Source organism: Octopus sinensis, linkage group LG1, assembly GCF_006345805.1.
Source record: "Octopus sinensis linkage group LG1, ASM634580v1, whole genome shotgun sequence".
Classification (NCBI taxonomy): domain Eukaryota; kingdom Metazoa; phylum Mollusca; class Cephalopoda; order Octopoda; family Octopodidae; genus Octopus; species Octopus sinensis.
Genome location: NC_042997.1, coordinates 93,448,161 through 93,470,059, shown reverse-complemented (window position 1 = coordinate 93,470,059; position 21,899 = coordinate 93,448,161). Strand labels below are relative to the sequence as shown.

General features: G+C 33.2%; 1 protein-coding gene across 2 annotated transcripts in view; it reads right to left on the bottom strand.

Annotated features, from left to right (window-relative positions):
• LOC115214454 overlaps positions 1 to 21,899 on the bottom strand; it is a 365,440-nt gene that overhangs the window by 72,578 nt on the left and 270,963 nt on the right. For both annotated transcript variants that reach the window (XM_029783667.2, XM_029783655.2), the window contains exons 69-82: positions 20,651 to 20,778; positions 19,470 to 19,664; positions 16,889 to 17,085; positions 16,249 to 16,379; positions 14,638 to 14,735; positions 12,018 to 12,199; positions 10,596 to 10,657; positions 8,432 to 8,535; positions 6,323 to 6,526; positions 5,966 to 6,126; positions 4,830 to 4,915; positions 3,487 to 3,611; positions 1,451 to 1,572; positions 393 to 523 (exon numbers count right to left, since the gene is read on the bottom strand). In XM_029783667.2, the coding sequence (XP_029639527.1) occupies positions 393 to 523; positions 1,451 to 1,572; positions 3,487 to 3,611; positions 4,830 to 4,915; positions 5,966 to 6,126; positions 6,323 to 6,526; positions 8,432 to 8,535; positions 10,596 to 10,657; positions 12,018 to 12,199; positions 14,638 to 14,735; positions 16,249 to 16,379; positions 16,889 to 17,085; positions 19,470 to 19,664; positions 20,651 to 20,778 (1,926 nt within the window). The remainder of the gene's footprint in view (positions 1 to 392; positions 524 to 1,450; positions 1,573 to 3,486; positions 3,612 to 4,829; positions 4,916 to 5,965; positions 6,127 to 6,322; positions 6,527 to 8,431; positions 8,536 to 10,595; positions 10,658 to 12,017; positions 12,200 to 14,637; positions 14,736 to 16,248; positions 16,380 to 16,888; positions 17,086 to 19,469; positions 19,665 to 20,650; positions 20,779 to 21,899) is intronic.

The window sequence follows — 21,899 nt, the reverse complement described above, 5'->3', positions numbered from 1 at the left end:
GCAGCCTCCCAGACCCCAGTCGAACCGTCCAACCTATGCCAGCATGGAAAAACGGACGTCAAACATTGATGATGATGATGATATACATAAATGTCAAATGACAAGAATGAGTGCTCAACTCTGCATGAAACCAATAGCCTTAATACACATGTTTGTATGCATGCATGTATGTATGTATGTATGTATGTATATATGTATGTATGTATGTTTGTATGTATGTATGTATGTATGTATGTTTGTATGTTTGTATGTATATATATATATATATATATATATATATATACCAGCATGTAAAACAGACGTTAAAGGATGATGATGATGACGACGATCTATGACGGCAATGATATACTATCTCAGAAACAAAGTTACCATAAATTTTAAAATATACTAACCTGAAAAATTTTTGTTTTGATAGTTAAAGATCTCCAAAGCCATTTCTATCATAAAGATGTATGTTCCAATATTCTTTGAAATTTGTGAATCTGATGGCATTGATGTAATTTGATGACAGATATGGGAAATACTAGAAAAGCAAGACAGCAAATTTGAACACATATGAATACTTGTCATTGGTACATCTCAGTTTTTTTTTCTTTTTTTCTTAAATTTAAACTTTAATATACTCTGCATACTTTGAGTGATATCAATCTTAACTTGGCTGTAATTTTATTACTGTTATTAACTCTTCAGCATTTAAACTGGCTATATCCAGCCAAAATATTTTACCTGTTTTCTGTTAAAAACAGCCAGATCCAGCCTATCACACCTAACCTACAATGACGTTTCTAAAAACTAAACAAATACACCATCGATGTCTCAAACTACAAAATTAATTCAAAACAACATGAATAAGCACAATTACATTTGACAAAGAAATCTGAATGCTAAAGGGTTAAAGCAGATAGATGGCTGAATCAGAGAGTACAGGACAAAATGCTTTGTAGAATTATATTGTTTTGTATTCAAAAGAGCATAATTCATTGCTATTTATCTCCCTGTAGCTAATAAAATAAAGTACTGATGTTGTTGTAATTGATTATACCCCTTCCATCAAACACTATTTTTACTGTGCTGTCAAGAAATAAAGAAACGTAAAACTGATGAGAGGCAATTAACAAATGTTAATATCAAAATATAGCACCAGTGAATTCCAAAACTCCAGAAACTTCACAAACTTCACAACGAAAACTCTGAGTAAGATACATATACATGTGTGCGTGGGTGCCTTTGTGTTTGTCCTGAACCACTGCTTGACAACCAGTGTTGGTTTGTTTATACTGCCATCACTTAGAAGTAGGGCAAAAAGAGACCAACAGAATAAGTACTATGCTTAAAAAAAAAACTTGGCTGATTTGTTCAACTAAACCCTTCCATGGCTACAGTCTAATGACTGGAACAAGAAAAAGATTAAAGATTATATCATTAAGTTTTTATCTGATGCATTACTTACTGGGTTTCATTGAGAATTGAACTCATAGCATTTCCGTTATTCAAGTTCCTCACAACATGCTGCACATAAGCAATCTCTGGCTGGAGTTGCATCTCAGATGGTATGTTAAATAACATAGCAAGCTGAAAGAAAAATATGATAAATCACATCAATGTAGACAAAGAATTTTTACTTTTTAAGTATTATATAAAGAGGTGCAGAAAAGTTCCTGGATTAAGGGTATTTTGAATAGCCTGGTTGGAGACCCAACGTTCTGAGTTCTTTCAAGGGGTTTAGAAAAACTGAAGGACTGCTGCAACAAGTATGTACATCTGAGAGAGGAATATGTTGAATAAAATCATAATTAACTGATCCTCCTATATTTTCTTTTACTCAAAGCCAGCAATTTTTCTGCACACCCTTCATATATATATATATATATATATATATATATAACAATAATAATAATTGATGAAGGAGATGGAAGATAGATTTGGCACTGGTCTCTATTCAGTATGATAGTTGTTTTGACTTATCCGGCAACTGTCCATTTTGGGTATGATTTTGTGCATCTAATTGTGCTGCATAAATTTGTGCAGTTTGTGTCTCATCAGGTACATGCATAAAGAAGGAGAGCTCCTGCTAGATATACTGAGATGTTCTAGGCATGTTGTTTGTGCCTGCTGTATCAACTAATACAGCAGAATTCCTGAAGTAGATCCCAACCCTGGATAACACTAGATAGCCCAAATTGTGAATGTGCTTTATTCAACACACTAACTGACATATACCCATTAGACCCAAAATTACATATATATGTATATATATATATAATATATATATATATATATATATATACACACACACATATATATATATTATATATACATATATATATAACTCATACAGAAATATATATATATAATTGTGTATGAGTTAGAAGTTAAGAAACCATCTAAGGGATATTAAATATCCAACATACTACTGGATGTGTACCTAATTATTTATAACCAAGGGTTTACTATTGCATGGCAATACCGCAATTAGGTATTAGGTATGTGTGGGGGCAAATTAGAAATTTAGTCAGGACTTGTAAGGCAAAATAAAAAAAAATGGAGAGGATATACAATCAACAAACACCAGCCAGTAAACATTCAATTATATCTATTTATTAAATGATTACAAACATATGTGTGAGTGATACAAATTAACGAATGAAATGCATCAATAACTGCATAAACAAATATATATACAATACACACACACACACACCACACACACACACACACATATATATATATATATAAATAAAGTTAATCCAAACATGAAAACACAAAGAGAAAACACAACAACGTGAGGATGTGGAACAAGTATAGTGTTATTGGACGCTCAGAAAAGGAAAGAAAGAAGGAGGATTTAATGTTTCGAACGGAGTTCTTTGTCAGAAACATAGGAAAAGAAAAGATCCAAGGAAGGGAATATGGAGGAAAAAAATCACCAACGATACACACGCGGCCACATTTTGAATATATATATATATATATACATACACACACACACACATATATATATATATAGAAACAAATGATTGTAGAATTAGCAATAATTGTGTATTTAGTAATAATTGCAATAGAAAAGAGATAGTTTACCAATGTGTAGTGAGTATTCAATCGAGTAATAAGGTATATGTGGGAACTACCCAGAACCATATGAAGCATAGGCTCAATTACCATATGTATACCTTCAGAAACAAAAAGTCGATTACATTGACACCAGTGTTCAACTGGTACTTATTTTATTAATCCCTGAAAGGATGAAAGGCAAAGTTGACCTCAACAGAATTTGAACTCAGAACATAAAGACAGATGAAATGCTGCTACACATTTTGCCTGACATGCTAATGATTCTGACAGTTGACTGCCTTTATATATGTATATATTAAAAGATAGGTAGTGTGACATTTGAGTGACTCTATGCTATACATTGGCAAGCTATCATGGCCAGACAACAATGCTTTAACTCAAATATAGAACTATAGAAACAGCTTTAAAACTAACTTGTTTAAATAGTTCAGCAACAACTGAGTCCATGTCCAAGTCTCCAGTTTGGATAAAGCTTCTGAAAATCAACTGAGCGGAGGACGACTGCACAAGAAGTTGGTCTAAAGTTACTTTCCACATTTCTACAAAATAGAAAAAAAGAAAAAAATTAGTTTACATATTTTTATACATACATATTCATTTTTGAGGGCACAGGTCACCAGGTCAGTTGGTTATTGAGCAACTAGTGTGTTATCAATCATGTGTATCTTGTCATCAACATTGCATTGTGGCTATTATCAAACCAATGTTATGTGCAAGTGTGGCTGTGTGGTACGAAGCTTGCTTCCCAACCATATAGTTTGGGGTTCAATCTCACAACATGATACCCTGGGCAAGTGTCTTATTCAGCATTACCTGACACCTTTGGGTCTCAATGACACCATTACCTCTTATAACCTCAATTTCTCTCTCTCTCTCTCTCGATATATATATATATATATATATATATATTAATATATAGTGAAGGCGCATGGCTCAGTGGTTAGAGTGTCGAGCTTATGATCGTGAGGTTGTGAGTTCGAATCCCAGACCGGGCTGCATGTTGTGTTCCTGAGTAAGACACTATTTCACGTTGCTCCAGTTAACTCAGCTGTAGAAATGAGTTGCAACGTCACAGGTGCCAAGCTGTATCTGCTGTTGCTTGGATAACACTGGTGGCATGGAGAGGGGAGGCCGGTATGCATGGGTGACTGCTGGTCTTCCATAAACGACCTTGCCTGGACTTGTGCCTGGGAGGGTAACTTTCTAGGTGCAATCCCACAGTCAGTCATGACCGAAGGGGGTCTCAATAAATATATATATGTGTTTGTGTCTATGTTTGTCCCTCCCACCACTGCTTGACCACTGGTACTGGTGTGTTTATGTCCCTGTGATTAGCAGTTCAGCAAAAGAGACCAATAGAATAACTACCAGGCTTTTAAAAAATAAGTACTGGGGCCAACACATTTTACTAAAACATTTTCAAGACAGTGCCATAGTCTACTGACTAAGACAAGTTAAAGATAAAAGATTGAGTTAAGTCCACAAATCTTTGAGTAGGTACTGCATGCTTGTATAATTCACTCCTAGAAGTAGTATTTGCATAATAAATCTAACAAAGAAATTGTTGATTTGCATTAGTGAGTTAAATTCTTCAAGCAAGCAATGCTATTTCTGATCTGCTTCATATTGCAGAAAATGTAGAAAATAGCTAGCTCATTGGACTTTGGATATTATCTCTAAGAAGGTTTATTATTGTAAATGCCTGCTTGAGATAAAGCCATAGCAAATCAGAGAAAGATATCAGAAAACAAATTTACCTGTTGTGTTTGATGTATCAACACCAATTGTATCTGTTGTGATTGGTAGGATATCTGAGAGCATTTTCATGAGCGTGTAACCAAAACTGTTTAATGAAAATACATATATGTTAATATATAGTTATTATTCATTCACCTTTAAATGAATAATTATATTACAATGCATTCAAAATAGATGTTATCTATCAGCATTTTGTTTGTAAATTATGAGTTTGTAAATCAATGATCCTCTAAACATAATATTTGAATAAATACATTTATTAAACGCACATACACACATAGACAGACAGATATATGCACATACATGTACACACATATAGAGGAAGGGATATAAGTGTAATGTCTGTATGTGTGTATGTGTATGTGCGCGTATGTGTGAGAGAGATATATATATAGAGAGGGGGAGACTGAGAGGTGAGGGGAGACTGAGAGAGGGAGACTGAGAGAGAGAGAGAGTGGTAGAGCGAAAGGAGAATGACATTAAAAAATACAATGTAGACAAGAGTGAGAGAGGAAAAGTTAAAAGCAAGGAGAAAGACTAGCTGGAATATAAATGGTAAACTAAGAAAAAAAAAGAAAGAGAAAGAGAGAGAGAAAGAGAGAGAGAGAGAGAGAGAGAGAGAGAAAGCGAGTACATTGCAAAGAAATGAGATAGAAAAAAAGGGATACAGATGTAAGATGTTTAAAAAACATTATATCATGTTGAAATAAAATTAGTTTTATGACTGAAATCTTCAATAATAAACAATGTATGAAAACAACATTTTGATAGAATATATATTAAAATTGGAATCTTTAAGAATTTTTTAGACAGTGTAGACTTTAATAATTACTTTCTTTCAGTAAAAGTTACTTATAAGTAACTAATAAGCATCTTTTGTTATAGTATAGGTATATGCTTGAAAGACATGTTTGCTACTAGTGATGTTACACTAAAAATATTTTAACGTCTCAGATGATCATAAACAATAGGAAGGACCAAGTATAATAAAAACCATGTTTGAACCTTATGAAATTCCTTGAACAGAACAAAGATGCCAGGAAAGCTGCTGTATTATAGACTTGTTTTATCAATGTCAATATATAAAGATGAAAAACTGATGATGATAATGATGATGAAAAGGAGGAAAATATACCTATTGCTGCTGGCATTAAAACTGCTCATTATTTCATTGACAAATGTGTTAGATCCCAAACCTGACAAGTTTGGAATTATCTCCTGCAAAATTTTTACTTGATCTAAAATAATTTTCCTCATAAAATCTTCACCACTTTGGTTACTGAAGAAGCTATTGATCTGTAAGGCAAAATGAGAACAAAATCATAAACCAATATCAAATATTTTTTATTCTATTTCTATAAAGAAATCATTAGAACACTAAAATAATTTTGGTACACATTAAAAATAGAAAGAATGATGAATGAGAATCAGATGAATCAGAAGCTTTATAAAAAGATATACTGAATTAAGTAAATTGTCTGGGAAATTTTACCTTTTCTTCCAAATATTGAGAGTCATACAATTTGACAAGGGCAGAGTAAAAGTCAAAATTGCTGCAAAATGTGGAATTGATAATACTCAGTATTTCTTTTGGTATGTTATTATATTTTGATGCTTCTTTGGTTAAAAACTTGTTAAATGTTCCATTGTAACAATGTTCCTTAAGATTTGAGTCCATCATGAGAATCTTTGACAGCTAAAAGATACACAAGGAAAGTATGTAGTAATGTTGGAATGAATAAATAGCTTTAGATAAATATTTTGATTTGAGTAAATTAATTCTTGCTGTGAGAAAATTTTGTTGTGTCTAGGACATTATGCCAATATTTGAGAAAATTGTTTTACATCCATTTTTCCATTGTTGGAGCAAATGTTTTTATAGCTGTTTGTCTTTCCCATCACTAACCACTCTGCTGTAATATCAGTGAAACTGAAATACGGTGAGTAATGTGCTTTGACCGGAGGTACAATACAACAGTTGAAGACTTAAGGTCTGTTAAGGTCTGTTGCTAATATTTGATTTAAGTTAAATATCAACCACATCAACATTACCATTGAGAAACATGCAAATATTACTAGTACAACCCTCTTCCTTCCACTAGGTAATTAAAAAAAGTTCCAAGTGATTGTCATGAAAATATTATAACCTAGTAGCTGATAGATAAATGGGTCATATTACATTGCCAACATTATACTGCATTCTAAATCCTTAATTCTTCATAGATAATTACAAGAAAATTTAAATATGCACTAAGAGCTGTATAATTCAGTGTTTTAACCCCAGAGGTAATGCATAAATGATTTCATTTTGTTTCATTAGTTTCTAGCTATTGGTTCAAATTCTTCTATAATCCTTCCTGAAGAAGATAGTTAGTACCTGTTCTATCATATTTCCTTTTTTCTAGCTAAAATGACTAATGGAGTATTCAAATAGAAAAAAAAAGAAGCAATAAACTGATCTTACTCTATTTGGGAAATGGTAATAATTTATAGCCAAAGAATCTTTAGTAATTGACACTTATCAAAGATAATATTTCCCTTAAGATTATTTTTTGTTGACACCTGATGATAATAATATTATTAATTCAGGTGAAGACCAAAGAATTACGCAAAATATTGATTTTAAATTTTGGCACAATGCCAGCAATTACGGGGGATGGGGTAAGTTGATTACAATGACACCAGTGCTCAACTAGTACTTATTTTATTGAGCCTGAAAGGATGAAAGGTAAAGTCAACTTTGGCAGAATTTGAATTCAGAACATAAAAACAGATAAAATGCTGATGAGCATTTTGCCTAGCATGCTACCAATTCTGTCAGCTTGCTGCCCTGGAATAACTCAAAATATCAGCAATACCATGCATGATGAGGAATTACATAATATTTTAGTAGGTCTGATGTTTTGTCTGTTAAAAAACATTAACCACCTCACAACCACCAGAGGTATATTTTTCATAATTTGAGAAAATATTTTATTTTGTATCATTGATATGATTTCAAGGATATTTAAATAACTTAGTTAGTTAGTAAAAATGCAAAAAAAAAAAAAAATTACATTTCCTGGTAATTAACCCTTTAGCATTTAAAGTGACCACGTCCAAACAAAAAATTCTACTTGTTTTATGTTCAAGTTGGCCAAATCCATTCTCTCTCACCTACCCTATAATGTCATACCCAAAGTAAACAATCACACTATTGGGGTCTCAAAGTTGCAGGATAATGCATGATTAATTCAAAACAAAGCACTAAATTTGACAGAGTAACCCAAATGCTAAATGTTAAACAGTATACAAGTGTGATTTAGGTAGAAGACTAAAATTTTTAACTTTGAATTCCTTTTGTATGAAATATCTAACATTAGTATTTAGAAGACAGTATGTTCTTTAAAATACATTAACTAAATTCCACAAATTAATAACTGTGATTTAACTGTGAATATGACTAGACTAATCAGCTTGATGCTAACTATACTGTATTGAATTAAATCTAGAAACATTTACTGTCTATTAAGTAGCCTCTAATTACGACTACATGAAAATTATTCATTTTATAAAATAACATGGCTTAAATTATTCATGAAAAAGATGAAGAAATACTCACTACATCTGTATTATTTAATAACAATGCCACTGTTTTATCACTGATGTTATATGCTTTAGACAAAAGCATTGTGAATTTTCTCATGTCTGTGTATTGAAATTGGTCTGTAAAAAACCAAAAGAAAAAAAATTATGATGTTAATAAGATTATGCTTATGAAGCTAGAAAACTGACCAAATGTTGAAACTATGTATCAAAAACATACATACATACATACATACATACATACATACATACATACATACATACATGTATGCATGCATACATGCATACATACATACAGGGTGTTTGAATTAAATTGATGATTATTTTGCCACTTTTATCTTCAAGAGCAGCTTGATATATTGCTGAACAGTCAACAGCATTGGAGAGCATAATGATTAAAGTTATGGTTAAGAAAAAGTTAGCCAACATGGAGGGCTGGAAATCATCTGAATATTGGAAGAAAGTTACCTGTATCATGATAATTTGACCAAGTGATCAAAACGCTAATATCATGAATGTTGCACATTGCTCTGTGAACACTGTAAAAGCTGTAAGATGTGACATGGACATCAAGAAAACCAAGTTCCCCTAAACAGTGATTGTCTTTGGGTATGTCTCTAGTATCACAGGGCTGCTGGAAACTATGGTTAAACCCAGACTGGAGAAGATTGCAGCAGGAAGGTCATATGTGTAGCAGCAAGATTTGACTCCTTGCCATACCTCCAGAAAGAGTCAGAAGTGGGTGTTGTAGAATTTTTACAACTTCTCCAGACCTAATTTCTGGCCCCCTAATTCTCTTGAATTAGTAATCCCATAGTAATCTCATGGATTACTATGTGTGGGCATGGTTGACAAAGACACCAACTGCTTTCTTACAACACCAAACCCAAACTAGTGGCTAAGATCAAGGAGATGTTTGACAATCTTCCCAGGAATACAGTGAGGAATGCATGTGCCAGGTTATGGAGCCTTCTTGAGGCTGTAGTGGAGGCTGAAGGTAGCTACTTTGAATTAACTGTTATCACGCAGTCATAACATAGATATTTTTTTGATTTTTAAAAAATACTTTTATTTTTGGGTGGGATATTGTGTTTCTTTTTTCTGTTAATGGAAACTATCAAATTCAGCCCAAACACTCTCTGTACATACATGCATACATACATACATACATACATACATACATACATACATACATACATACATACATACATACATACATACGTGAGTAATAGTTGATCTCATGTAAAAGTCAACCCCCTAATTTTGACAAAAAGATTGGGAATTTTTCATAGACCCTGTATAAAAGTCAACACTAGTATTTCATGAACAGCAGGACAACATTTTGGGGTCGAGGTACCGTATTATCCTGTACATAGAAATAACACTGTTACAAAACTGTGTGGCTACCTTACTGTTGCCTGTTCTATAGGTAGAATGCTTGGTGCTTTTAGTAAAACGCCATTTAATAGCAAGCACTACATATCTGTTGATGGGTACTACATCACCATTTACATATATCTTCATATCTATGATTCTAGATCTCTCTTTCTCTTTATACATACATACATACATACATACATATATGCTATATATATATATATGTGTGTGTATATATATATATATGTGTGTGTGTGTATATATATGTATATATATATATATATATATATATATATATTATATATATATATATATATATATGTATATATATGCCATACATACAAATATTTGAATATCTGAAAACATCTATATATAATATATTGTGTATTGTTATATGTATGTGCTGTTTTCATGAATATATGAATATATAGTTATGAAGTGAACGAATATATATATATATTATATATATATATATATATATATATATATATATATATATTATGCAAGTAAATATGTAAGCATGCATAACTGCATACACATGCATGTATGTATGAAGTATCTATCTATCTATCCATCTAACTATCTATCTATCTATTATATGTAAAATTTATTATTTTTTTTGTATTTTTGCTAGTAAAAGGTTAAGGAAATGGTTACCACCAGTTGTTGATTTCATTAGATTATTTGATAAAGCTGACAATCTTCAAAGTCTCTCTGAGTAATTCCCTTGCATTTTAGGTAGTTAAACTTTGGAAAGAAAAGATTATAAAGACACTGAAAGAAGTGGAATAAAAAGTACTTACTTTGTACTGTAGCCAACATGTCCATGAGATGCTGTTGAAGAATGCTTTTATTTCCATTTGATCTGAAAAATAGTGTTCAGAAAAGAATATACATCTGATATAGAGTATTTTGTTTTTTGATTTGGTTTGCAAGATTGTTTATATGAGTTCGTGTGTTGAAGCATATTCTGTTGTGTCTGGGGAGAGTCATTTTCTTTTTGTGCCTTATAATGGAACACACTCACCGGTAAAATTTCCACTTATTTCTTATTTTTATTTCTTATAAGAAATAAACGAAAATTTTACCTTTTCAATAGTCTTGACTATTGTAAAGGTTGCAAGATGCAACGAAAATTTTAGGAAAATAAAAATAAGTGGAAATTTTACTGGTGAGTCTGTTACATTATAAGGCACAAAAAGAAAATGACTCTCCCCAGACACAACATGATAAAGAGTAATTTTCAATTAATAAAAAGAATTTTGTATTTGTTTTTTTTTAATAGAATTTTTTGCACTACAGACTAATGTCTTTGCAGCATCATACTTAGAGCAAGCAGTTTATTTCAGTAAAGCAAGATGTGTACTATAGACTCTATAGATTAACATATCTGTAGGCATATAAAATAGACAGTCAAATAAGACATATTGCTATTTTACAAATACATTTTGTGTGTGTGTGTGAATTCAGTATATTTCACCACATGTATTGAAAGATTATAAGTGGTTTTGTAGAGGAAAATATTTTACTCTGTATAAATAAATAAAATACTGTGACAGTATACTGGAATAAAGCATGAAACCATAAACTTATCTCATATAAACTATGTTATATGAGAACTGCATTTAAACTTGGTTTTCTTTCAGGCTGACAGTGTAATTGTTTACTTTTTGGTCGAGAGTTTTGACACACAGGATATAAAACTCATATTTCTGGCTATGATGTTTTGTGTTACTTTAATTGGCCAACAGGCGAAATTAGTCAATGCAGATTTTCTACAGCTGGGTGGTGATACTGTGGCTAATCCTTACCAGCTTTCGAGCAAGGTCACGTTTCCACATGGCTAGATATATTTTTCACAGAAGACTGGAAACAAACAATGCTGCTCATATGATGATGATGACGGCACTCATTTACAACCAGCACACAATATCTGAACAATGGTTCACACACACACTCTCACACAACACACACACACACACACACACACACACACACACACACACACACATTTATATATAATGAGCTCCTTTTAGTTTCCATCTACCAAATCCACTCACAAGGCTATAGTAGAAGACACCTACCCAAATTGCCATGTGTTGGGACTGAACTCAAAAAACATCTTGGTAAGTAACCTTCTTCACCACACTGTCATGGATGTACCAGTTTTAAATAGCTTAAATGCATAAATAAAAATGGAGGAATTGCTAAAACAATTTACTTACATTACAAATTTTCCATCCCTTGTTAAGTTACTGAGTGTACTCAATACTGTCTGCCATATTTTGAATGCTGGAGGTGGGAGGCTAATAGACTCATTGGTATATGGCTGTCCCCACAACAAACCAATTACATCCTTAATGTCAGCATCTGAGAAACTTACGTTTTTCTGTTTCAACAACTCCCTCTGTGAATTGAAGAAGTAGCATTTTTATTATGTTGAAACATGTTTAGGAGTACTGTGTTTGACAAAATTTGTAACAAAAATAAACTCACTAAATTACATATGTGAGACCTAGCTGTATGTGTTAAGAAATTGGAACACTTCCTTGAGGTATTTTTCCCTCTAACTTATTATTGATACTCATAAAGAGTGTCATTACATTTTTTCTTCATTCATTCATGCATACATATATATATATATATATACATGCATGAATACATACATATATACATACATATATTTCTCTCCTTTTTTTTCGCCCCTTGTTTTTTTTCTGTGTCCCTTTCTGTAGAAGAGTATAGACTTGAAACGTAAAAGACTTTTTCTATTCCTGAGCGTTATACTAATACATCTGTTTGTTTTGCACACCACCTGTCTTCGTCTTTTGTTTTTTTCGTGAACTCTCCCCCTATACATACATACATACATACATACATACATACATACATACATACATACATACATACATACATACATACATACATACATACATACATACATACATACATACATACATACATACATACATACATACATACATACATACATACATACAACATACATACATACATACATACATACATACATACATACCTACATACATACATACATACATACATACCATACATACATACATACATCATACATACATACATACATCATACATACATACATACATACATACATACATACATACATACATACATACATACATACATACATACATACATCATACATACATACATACATACATACTACATACATACATACATACATACTACATACATACATACATACATACATACATACATACATACATACATACATACATACATACAACATACATACATACATACATACATACATACATACATACATACTACATACATACATACATACATACATACATACATACATACTACATACATACATACATACATACATACATACATACATACATACATACATACATACTACATACATACATACATACATACATACATACATACATACATTTTGGGAGAGGGGCTAAGTCAATTAGATCAACCTCAGTGTTCAACTGGTACTTATTTTATCAATCCCAAGAGGATGAAAGGTAAAGTTGACCTCAGCAGAATTTGAACTTAGAATGTAAAGATGGATGAAATACCACTAAGCATTTTGTCCAGCATGCTAATGATTCTGCCAGCTTGCCACCAATATTTCTAAATATTTCAAATTTTGGCTCATGGCCAGAAATTCTGTAGGTGGGGTAAGTTGATTACATTGACCCCAGTGCATGACTGATACTTATTTTATTGACCCCGAAAGGATGAAAGGTGAAGTTGACCTCAGCAGAATTTGAACTCAGTGTAAAGACAGATAAAATGTTGCTAAGCACTTTGCCCAGCATGCTAACAATTCTGCCAGCTTGCTGTCATTATTTCTATATATACTGATTGCTTGTAAATCTCGTGTCAAGTGAGTAAACTGCACTTCAATGAAATCTAATAAGACTGAAACATGTCTGTTCTTTCACTGTTAGTTTGCAAGTCATTTTCAATTCATATTTGCATCATTTTTATTTTTAAAAAATCATGTAGGTGATATTATTGTCATTATCTTCTTTAGTTGGTGTATTTAGATTTGAAACACTCTTGGTGGGGATTTTTGTCCTCTAATAAAACAGATAATTTCAGTTAACTGGAGTATTTCAACTTACTATATCACATATGTGAGACACTGCCTTATACATATCTATATAAGAACTGATTAAAAGATGCCACAGATAATTAAATTCTTATATTTACATACAAACAGCATATGTTAATGTATGAAGTAATCTAAGATTCTGTAGTTGTGATGTATAATAACTGAATGAGTTACAATAGGAGTCAAGCTGAACTATTTGACACATGGCAAGCAGTTGACGACTTTGTGGTTCTGCAGTTAGAAAGGGCTCCAGAAATAGAAAACTATTGCATCTACAAAACTATCAAACTCAAGCTATCATTGGTAAAAAGAAAGGGCTAAAACTACAAAACAAATCAATCCCCACCAACCAAAACAAAAACAAAAAAGAAAGAAGAAAAAATGGTCATACAAATGCTATTTAATAAATAGTTAATATAACATTTAAGACAGAAAGAAAACAAATATAAAGGCAGAAGTATTAACAAGGACACTTTTAAAAGGTCTTGTTTATGAAGAATAAAAACACAATACAAGAAAATATTTCTTTTAATGTAGTACAAAGTCATTTTTGCTGTTTCATTGACTTCAACTCTTAACTGACTGTACTGATACATGAAATTAATAAACTATTTCCTCTACTTATTGCTGAAAATGTATTTCAAAAGAAAGTTCACTGTAAAGAAATTTGCAAAACAGATACATTATACTACTTGCACAAGAATACTTACTATTAATGGGTTCATGGCGCCATCAAAATAATCTTCAAAGAAACTTTCAAGTACTTTCAGCACACTTTTTTCTAGACTTTGTTCCTTCCAGACATCTCCTGAAAAATATTTGATTAACACATATATGTACGTGTGTATATATATATTCTTCTATTCTTTTATTTATTTCAGTCATTTGACTGCAGCCATGCTGGAGCAGTGCTTTTAGTCAAGAAAACTGACCTCAGAACTTATTCTTTGTAAGCATAGTACTTATTCTATCAGTCGCTTTTGCTGAATGGCTAAGTTACAGGGACATAAACACACCAACATTGGTTGTCAAGTGATGCTAGAGAGGCAAACACAGACACATAAACATACATATATATGCAGCTGAGGATTACTCTGCATTTAAATTGATGTAATTGATTAAATGGAGTTGCTTGAAATGATTGTACTGCATTACCTCTGGATATCCTTGTTGCTTAATTTGATTATATATATCTATATCTATATATGTAATATATATATATATATATATATATATATATATATATATATATATATATATATATGTATATATACACACAACAGGCTTCTTTCAGTTTCTGTCTGCCAAATCCACTCACAAGACTTTGGTCACCCCAAAGCTATAGCAGAAGACACCTGTCCAAGGTGCCACACAGTGGGATTGAACCCAGAACCATGTGGTTGGGAGGCAGTCTTCTTACCACACAGCCAAGCCTGATATATATATTGTCAATGTATCATATATATACATATATGATACATTGTGAGCTATATATATATGCACACACATGCATGTATGTGCTTGTAAGTATGTATATATGTGTGTGTGTATATATATGCACACATAATATACATATAATGCACACATATATATAAACACATCTCTCCCTGTATCTTCCACACAGATTCTATCAGCCAATTCACTCACAAAGCTTTGGTCAACCTGGGATCAAAATAGAAGACACTTGTTCAAGGTACCATGCTGTGGGTCTGAACCTGAAATCTCACGGCTGCAAATCTAGCTCTTAACCACATAAACCATGCCTGTACCTATAAAAATTTTGCCCCATAAAGAGAGTAAAGACCCCTTCAGTCATGAATGACTATGAGATTGCATCTAGAAAGTTCCCCTCCAAGGTACAAGTCCAGCAAAAGTTGCTTACAGAAGTCCAGCAGTTGCACATACATACCAGCCTCCTCTCTCTGTGCCACTGATGTTATCCAAGGGAAAGACAAAGGCAGATACAGCTTGACACCAGTGACATCACAACTCATTTCTGCAAGTGAGTAAACTGGAGCAACATGAAATGAAGTGTCTTGCTCAAGAACACAACACACAACCTGGTCTAGAAATTGAAATCACTACCTCATGACTGAAACCGATGCTCTAACCACTGAGCCATTTATACAATAAGGGAATTGGACATTGTAGCATTCAAAATTTTTGCCAGGAACATTTACTGAGGAAGTCTTATGAAAGGTCTCTTATCCAGAAAAGGAAAAGAAGCATACTGCAAATTCACTTACACTGAAATCTATTCCTTGCTGCTACTGTACATGAGATAAATAAAATAGTTAAAAATAATAACTTGAGTAACTTACCAAAATATTTTGTATACATTTCATTAATACTTGTGGCATTCATCGTTAAAAGCATTGTGAAAATACTCTGCACCGGTGATTGGCTATGGTTTGTGAAAGTTGGTATCGAGTGATATATCTGAGAAATAATTCTGTAAAAGAAGAGACCAATACAGTAAAGAGAGTATAGAGAAACCTTCAACTAATCTTCCATTCTTACCATCTCTGAAGCTATTATCAGAAACACACAGACACACACATAAAAACACACACACACACAAATACATACACACATATACATGGAAATATACACTCTTGCATGCACACGCACACACACACACACACACATTCTTATTCTCACTCGCACACTTTCTATCGTTTTGTTTCTTCTTTTGATATTGCAGAATTTTTTTACTCTTTTTCATTTACTTATGACATGACAATTAAGAAACTTTTTAAAAATTTCGTGTTGTAGCAAAGCTCAAATAGATGTGTAAGTGTGTGTGTGTGGTACATAGTCCACCATCTTAATTACATAACCATTAAAGCCTGTACTATTAGGAAGAGAATATAAACAATATTGAAAAGATCTGTCTAGCACTATTCAAAGCTTTTTATTTTTCTACATGTAACTCAATCAAAACAAGAACCATCTACATACTTATATATGTTTTCAAGCTCCGGTGTATTTTCATCGTACAAAGAACTTTGCAAAATCAGATTTTGCAATAAGTTGTTCAAAGGCTCCCAGAAGTTGGTCTCGTTAGATTTGGTCAAAACAGATAATTTCTCCCATACTGACTTAACAAGATTGAGGAGATTGATGGGGTCCAAGATTTCTGTAGATGATGCATCACGCTTTTAAATAAGAGAAAAAAGAAAAGAAAATTAGTTATTTTGTTATTCAATTTTGATTGAAAAGCAAACAACACACAGTAAAATTGGGAAAAAAAAAAAGGTTTTTATATTTCTCAATAAAAATACTGTAGAATTACAGCAGACAGAGTGACAATGTAATGACTTTGGCTAATGGAGATTCATCCTTTTGTATCCTATTACCAGTCCTAAGGTGTATTCATGATCAAAATTTTAATTTTCTTTGGCTCAGCGTATCTAACAAAATGGGTATCTTCAGAGGTACAACTTATTGCAATATGCAATAGATGCACTGCATAACTTTAAAGTATTTGGCTACCTTTCAACATTCAACTGAAATCCTTTTTATAAGTTTAACCTGGAGATGCAATATACTAGGCCCAGAAGTTGATAATTCATCGGTGGATCTATCTAAAAGAGATTAACTTATTGGCTATGATTGTTGTACTACTCTGGAATGAATCAATACATATTTATTAATCAAGAATACTAAAAGGACTGAATTATGGCTAGACACACCTGTGCATGCACACACACACATATATGTGTATATATTATGTAATATATATATTCTTTTTTCTTTTACTTTTTTCAGTCACTTGACTAAAGCAATGCTAGAACAAATCAACCCTAGGACTTATTTTTTGTAAGTCTAGTACTTATTCTAAAGGTCTCTTTTGCAAACTGCTGAGTTTCAGGGAGGTAAACACACCAACATCGGTTGTCAAGTGATGGTGGGGGGACAAACACAGACACACAAATACATACATATATAAACATATATATATATATATATATATATATATATATATACACAACAGGATTCATTCAGTTTCTGTCAACCAGATCCACTCAGAAGGCTTTGATTGGCCCAGGACTATAGTAGCAGTCACTTGCCCAAGGTTCCACACTGTGGGACTTAACCCAAAAACATGTGGTTGGGAAGCAAGCTTCTTACCACACAGCCACTTCTGTACATATATATATATATCATCATCATCATCATCGTTTAACGGCCGCTTTCCATGCTAGCATGAGTTGGACGATTTTGACTGAAGGCTGGCAAACCAGACGGCTGCACCAGGCTCTAATCTTGATCTGGCAGAGTTTCTACAGCTGGATGCCCTTCCTAACGCCAACCACTCCGAGAGTGTAGTGGGTGCTTTTTACATGCCACTGGCACGGGACCAGTCAGGCGGCACTGGAAATGACCTCGCTTGAATCTTTTTGCACAGGTGCCAGTAACGTTCACGCTCAAATGGTGCCCTTTTACGTGCCACCGGCACGGAGCCAGTTGGCTGCTCTGGCAACGATCACACTTGGATGGTGCTCTTGGTACCCTACTAGCACAGACACAAGTGCCAGTAAGGCAATGCTGGTAACAATTACACTCGAATGGTGCCCTTTTATGTACCACTGGCACGGAAGCCGGTTAGCCGCTCTGTCAACGATCACCCTCGTATGGTGCTCTTTGCAATATATACATATATATATATATATATATATATATATATATATATATAATATATATATATATATATATATATATATATATGTATTATGTAATATATATGTATTTGTGTGTGCTTGTGTATGTGTGTATGTATCAAAGAAGCTTGAGAGGCAGTTGGATGGAACTTAAACTCACCTCCTTATGAGAGCTCAAAATCTCTTGTGGAAGCGTCAACCAACCAAAGTACAAATATATGGGAAACTACCACCTGTATCATCTCTTGTGAAAGGTAAAAGAGTCCAGTTTGCTGGACATTGTTGCAGAGCTGAAAACGAGGTAATTTCTACTCTTCTCCTCTGGATGCCATCTGCTCATGATACTAGAGGACACACACTCTCCTACCCTGATGTAATCTCCAGGGATACAGGCATCCAGCAACAGGACCTCCGTAATGCTATGATGGACCGTGAAGTCTGGTGTAACATAGTAAATTCCATTGTCTCGACCACAGTCGAACAATGATGATGATGATGTATATGTGTGTGTGCGTGCATGTGTGTGTCTCATATGAAGAGTGAAAATTAGTTCAATATTAAGTTTATAGTGAACTACAACTAATGAGTTTACAGTATTGCTTTAATTCCCATTTAGAAAGTTTTCACAACATTCATGTTGCTTATAATCATCACAAATTCTTTCTTCTACAAGAAAAATGTTGATGGTTTTGCAGTTAGGAAGGCGCTGATGTACAGTAATGAATTCTACGTGGATTGAATCTATGACCAGGTTTTAATTTTCTGCTGAAGTTGATTCATTTATGTAACTGTGTCCTCAAGCAAACAAATATGTAAGTTTTCTATTTCCCCCATAATTCTCAACATATTTAAGAGATCAATGTAACAAAAGTTATTACCTTATTAAGTACACTTGACAACTGGAGGAATTCCAGTTTTAGATTTGTAAAATCGATGGAACAAATACTGAGTATATAGGAATTGAGGTCAAAATCCGAATTTGGAATAGATGCCATTTTGACAGTTGACATTGCTTGACAAATAGATGCGGCCGGGTCTTGAGAGCCAGCTATGCTCATCAATGCTTTGGTAATCTAAAAAATCCAAATTTTAAGAAAACATTAATTATGGTGTTACTATAGGATAGAATCAAAAAGATCTTATTCTACAATGATAAACATTGTTGATTAGAATGACAGTCTACCAACATAGTAATAAATGTGTATACTACAAGAGTTATGTTTTACCCAATAAAGATATTTAAGTCAATGTTTCAGTTCATCTAGTTTCAAATGGTACAAACCAGTAGACTACTACTGTTAGTAATAAGTATCTTAAATATAGGTAATAGCTTACATTAAAAATGTTTTACATATTTACTCCTGCTGTAAAGTAATTTTAGATTAAAACTCAAGTCTTACAAAGTAATATAAGGCTGGCAACTGAATTATAACTGATGTGAAATCACATCAGATCTAATATAACCATACTTAAAATTAGTTTATTTTAATGTGGCTAAACAATCAACATTCAGTGTCCCATGATGGTCTTGCAACTCTGGCAAAATATTTAATTGCTAATAGCCTAACCTATACAAATATAACTAAATGCATTCCATAAATTTAAATTCTCTTAGTCATGATACAATGTTTGTAATTTAGTTCTATGATGAAAAATGAGAGAGCATCAGTGCCCTAACATCACAAACTACTATTAACTTCATTACACTCACACAAAGAAATTGAGCAATATCTCACTTTCAAGCAGGAATTTGTTGCAGAAAAACTATGATTTTTTTGTCTGATGATGATGATAATTTCTCAACAGACATAAGGGTTCAAATTTGATACAGGAGTGTAGTTAATTATATAAACCTTAGTACTTCCCTGGTGCTCTATTTTATTAATTTTGTAACAATGAAATGCAAATTTCACCTTGATGGGATTTGAACTCAGGGAGCATAATGCAAAAGATTTTATCCAACAATCTCATAATACCAGCAGTCTGCCACCTGAAGATATTAAAAGCGATCTGCTTACATTGTTTAAGATGAGAAAACATGTAAATTATGGAAACTTACTTGAGGTTCGTTCAAGGCCATGTTATATACAACACTAGATAACATTTCTGGTGACTTCAACAATATTTGTAATGATTTTTGCAATTCAGGTTTATCAATCAACAAGGCAGAAATGTTCTGTCCAAAATCTGTAATATAAAAAAAAAAATAATAAAATAAAAAAATAAAAGCCAGATGCAATTTTATGCAAATTTCTACTGTTTCACATCAATTTTCTCATGAAAAAAGTGGTTTTTATTGAAATAATTGTTTAAAGCTGGGTGGCCTCTCTGTTGCTAATCATTCAACAGCACACACGTGTGCAAGCAGACATATGTGTACAGGCACACACACATGCACACAGAGAGTACAATGTACTAAAGGTTTTAGTTTAAGGTGTTATGAGATAATAAGCAGATTTAAAATCAAATGCAAATATGACTATATTATGAGTGGTTAACATTGTGTGTATGTGTGTGTGTGTGTGTGTGTGTGTGTGGTGTGTGTATGTGTGTGTGTGTGTGTGTGTGTTGTGTGTGTGTGTGTGTGAGAGAGAGAGAGAGAGAGAGAGAGAGAGAGAGAGAGAGAGAGAGAGAGAGAGAAACCTGGGTATGACTTCAAACTACATCTAGTGCTAGGGCTCTGGTACAGTTTTTCCAGAGTTTGAAGGGTGTGGAACCACTTTTTAACCATAATTGTTTTCAGTAGTAGCACTTGTTGGGTTCCCAGCTATGAGCTAATTAGCATAATGCAGGTATTTGAAAACACCTCATTGAGTGATGACCATGCCCTGCATAGTAACAGACTTCTCATTGGCAAGGCATAGCACTTGTTCAGCCATTCTGTCAGGGATACAGTGAAGTCATAGGACTGCAGCATGACAGAATGTGAAGAGGTAGTGGAAGAGAGCTCAACCGAGGCAACGGTGCTTCTTACATTGAAAGGCGACGAGCTGGCAGAAATGTTAGCACGCCGGGCGAAATGCTAAGCGGTATTTCATCTGCAGTTATGTTCTGAGCTCAAATTCCGCCGAGGTCAACTTTGCCTTTCATCCTTTCGGGGGTCAATTAAATAAGTACCAGTTATGCACAGGGGTCGATATAATCGACTTAATCCATTTGTCTGTCCTTGATTGTCCTCTCTGTGTTTAGCCCCTTGTGGCTAGTAAAGAAATAGGTGCTTCTTACATTGATGGTGAGTGAAGGAATCCTGGAAGATCAGTAGTCAGGATCACCAAACTCTATCAGGCGAGTAACTGCAATGCATCCAA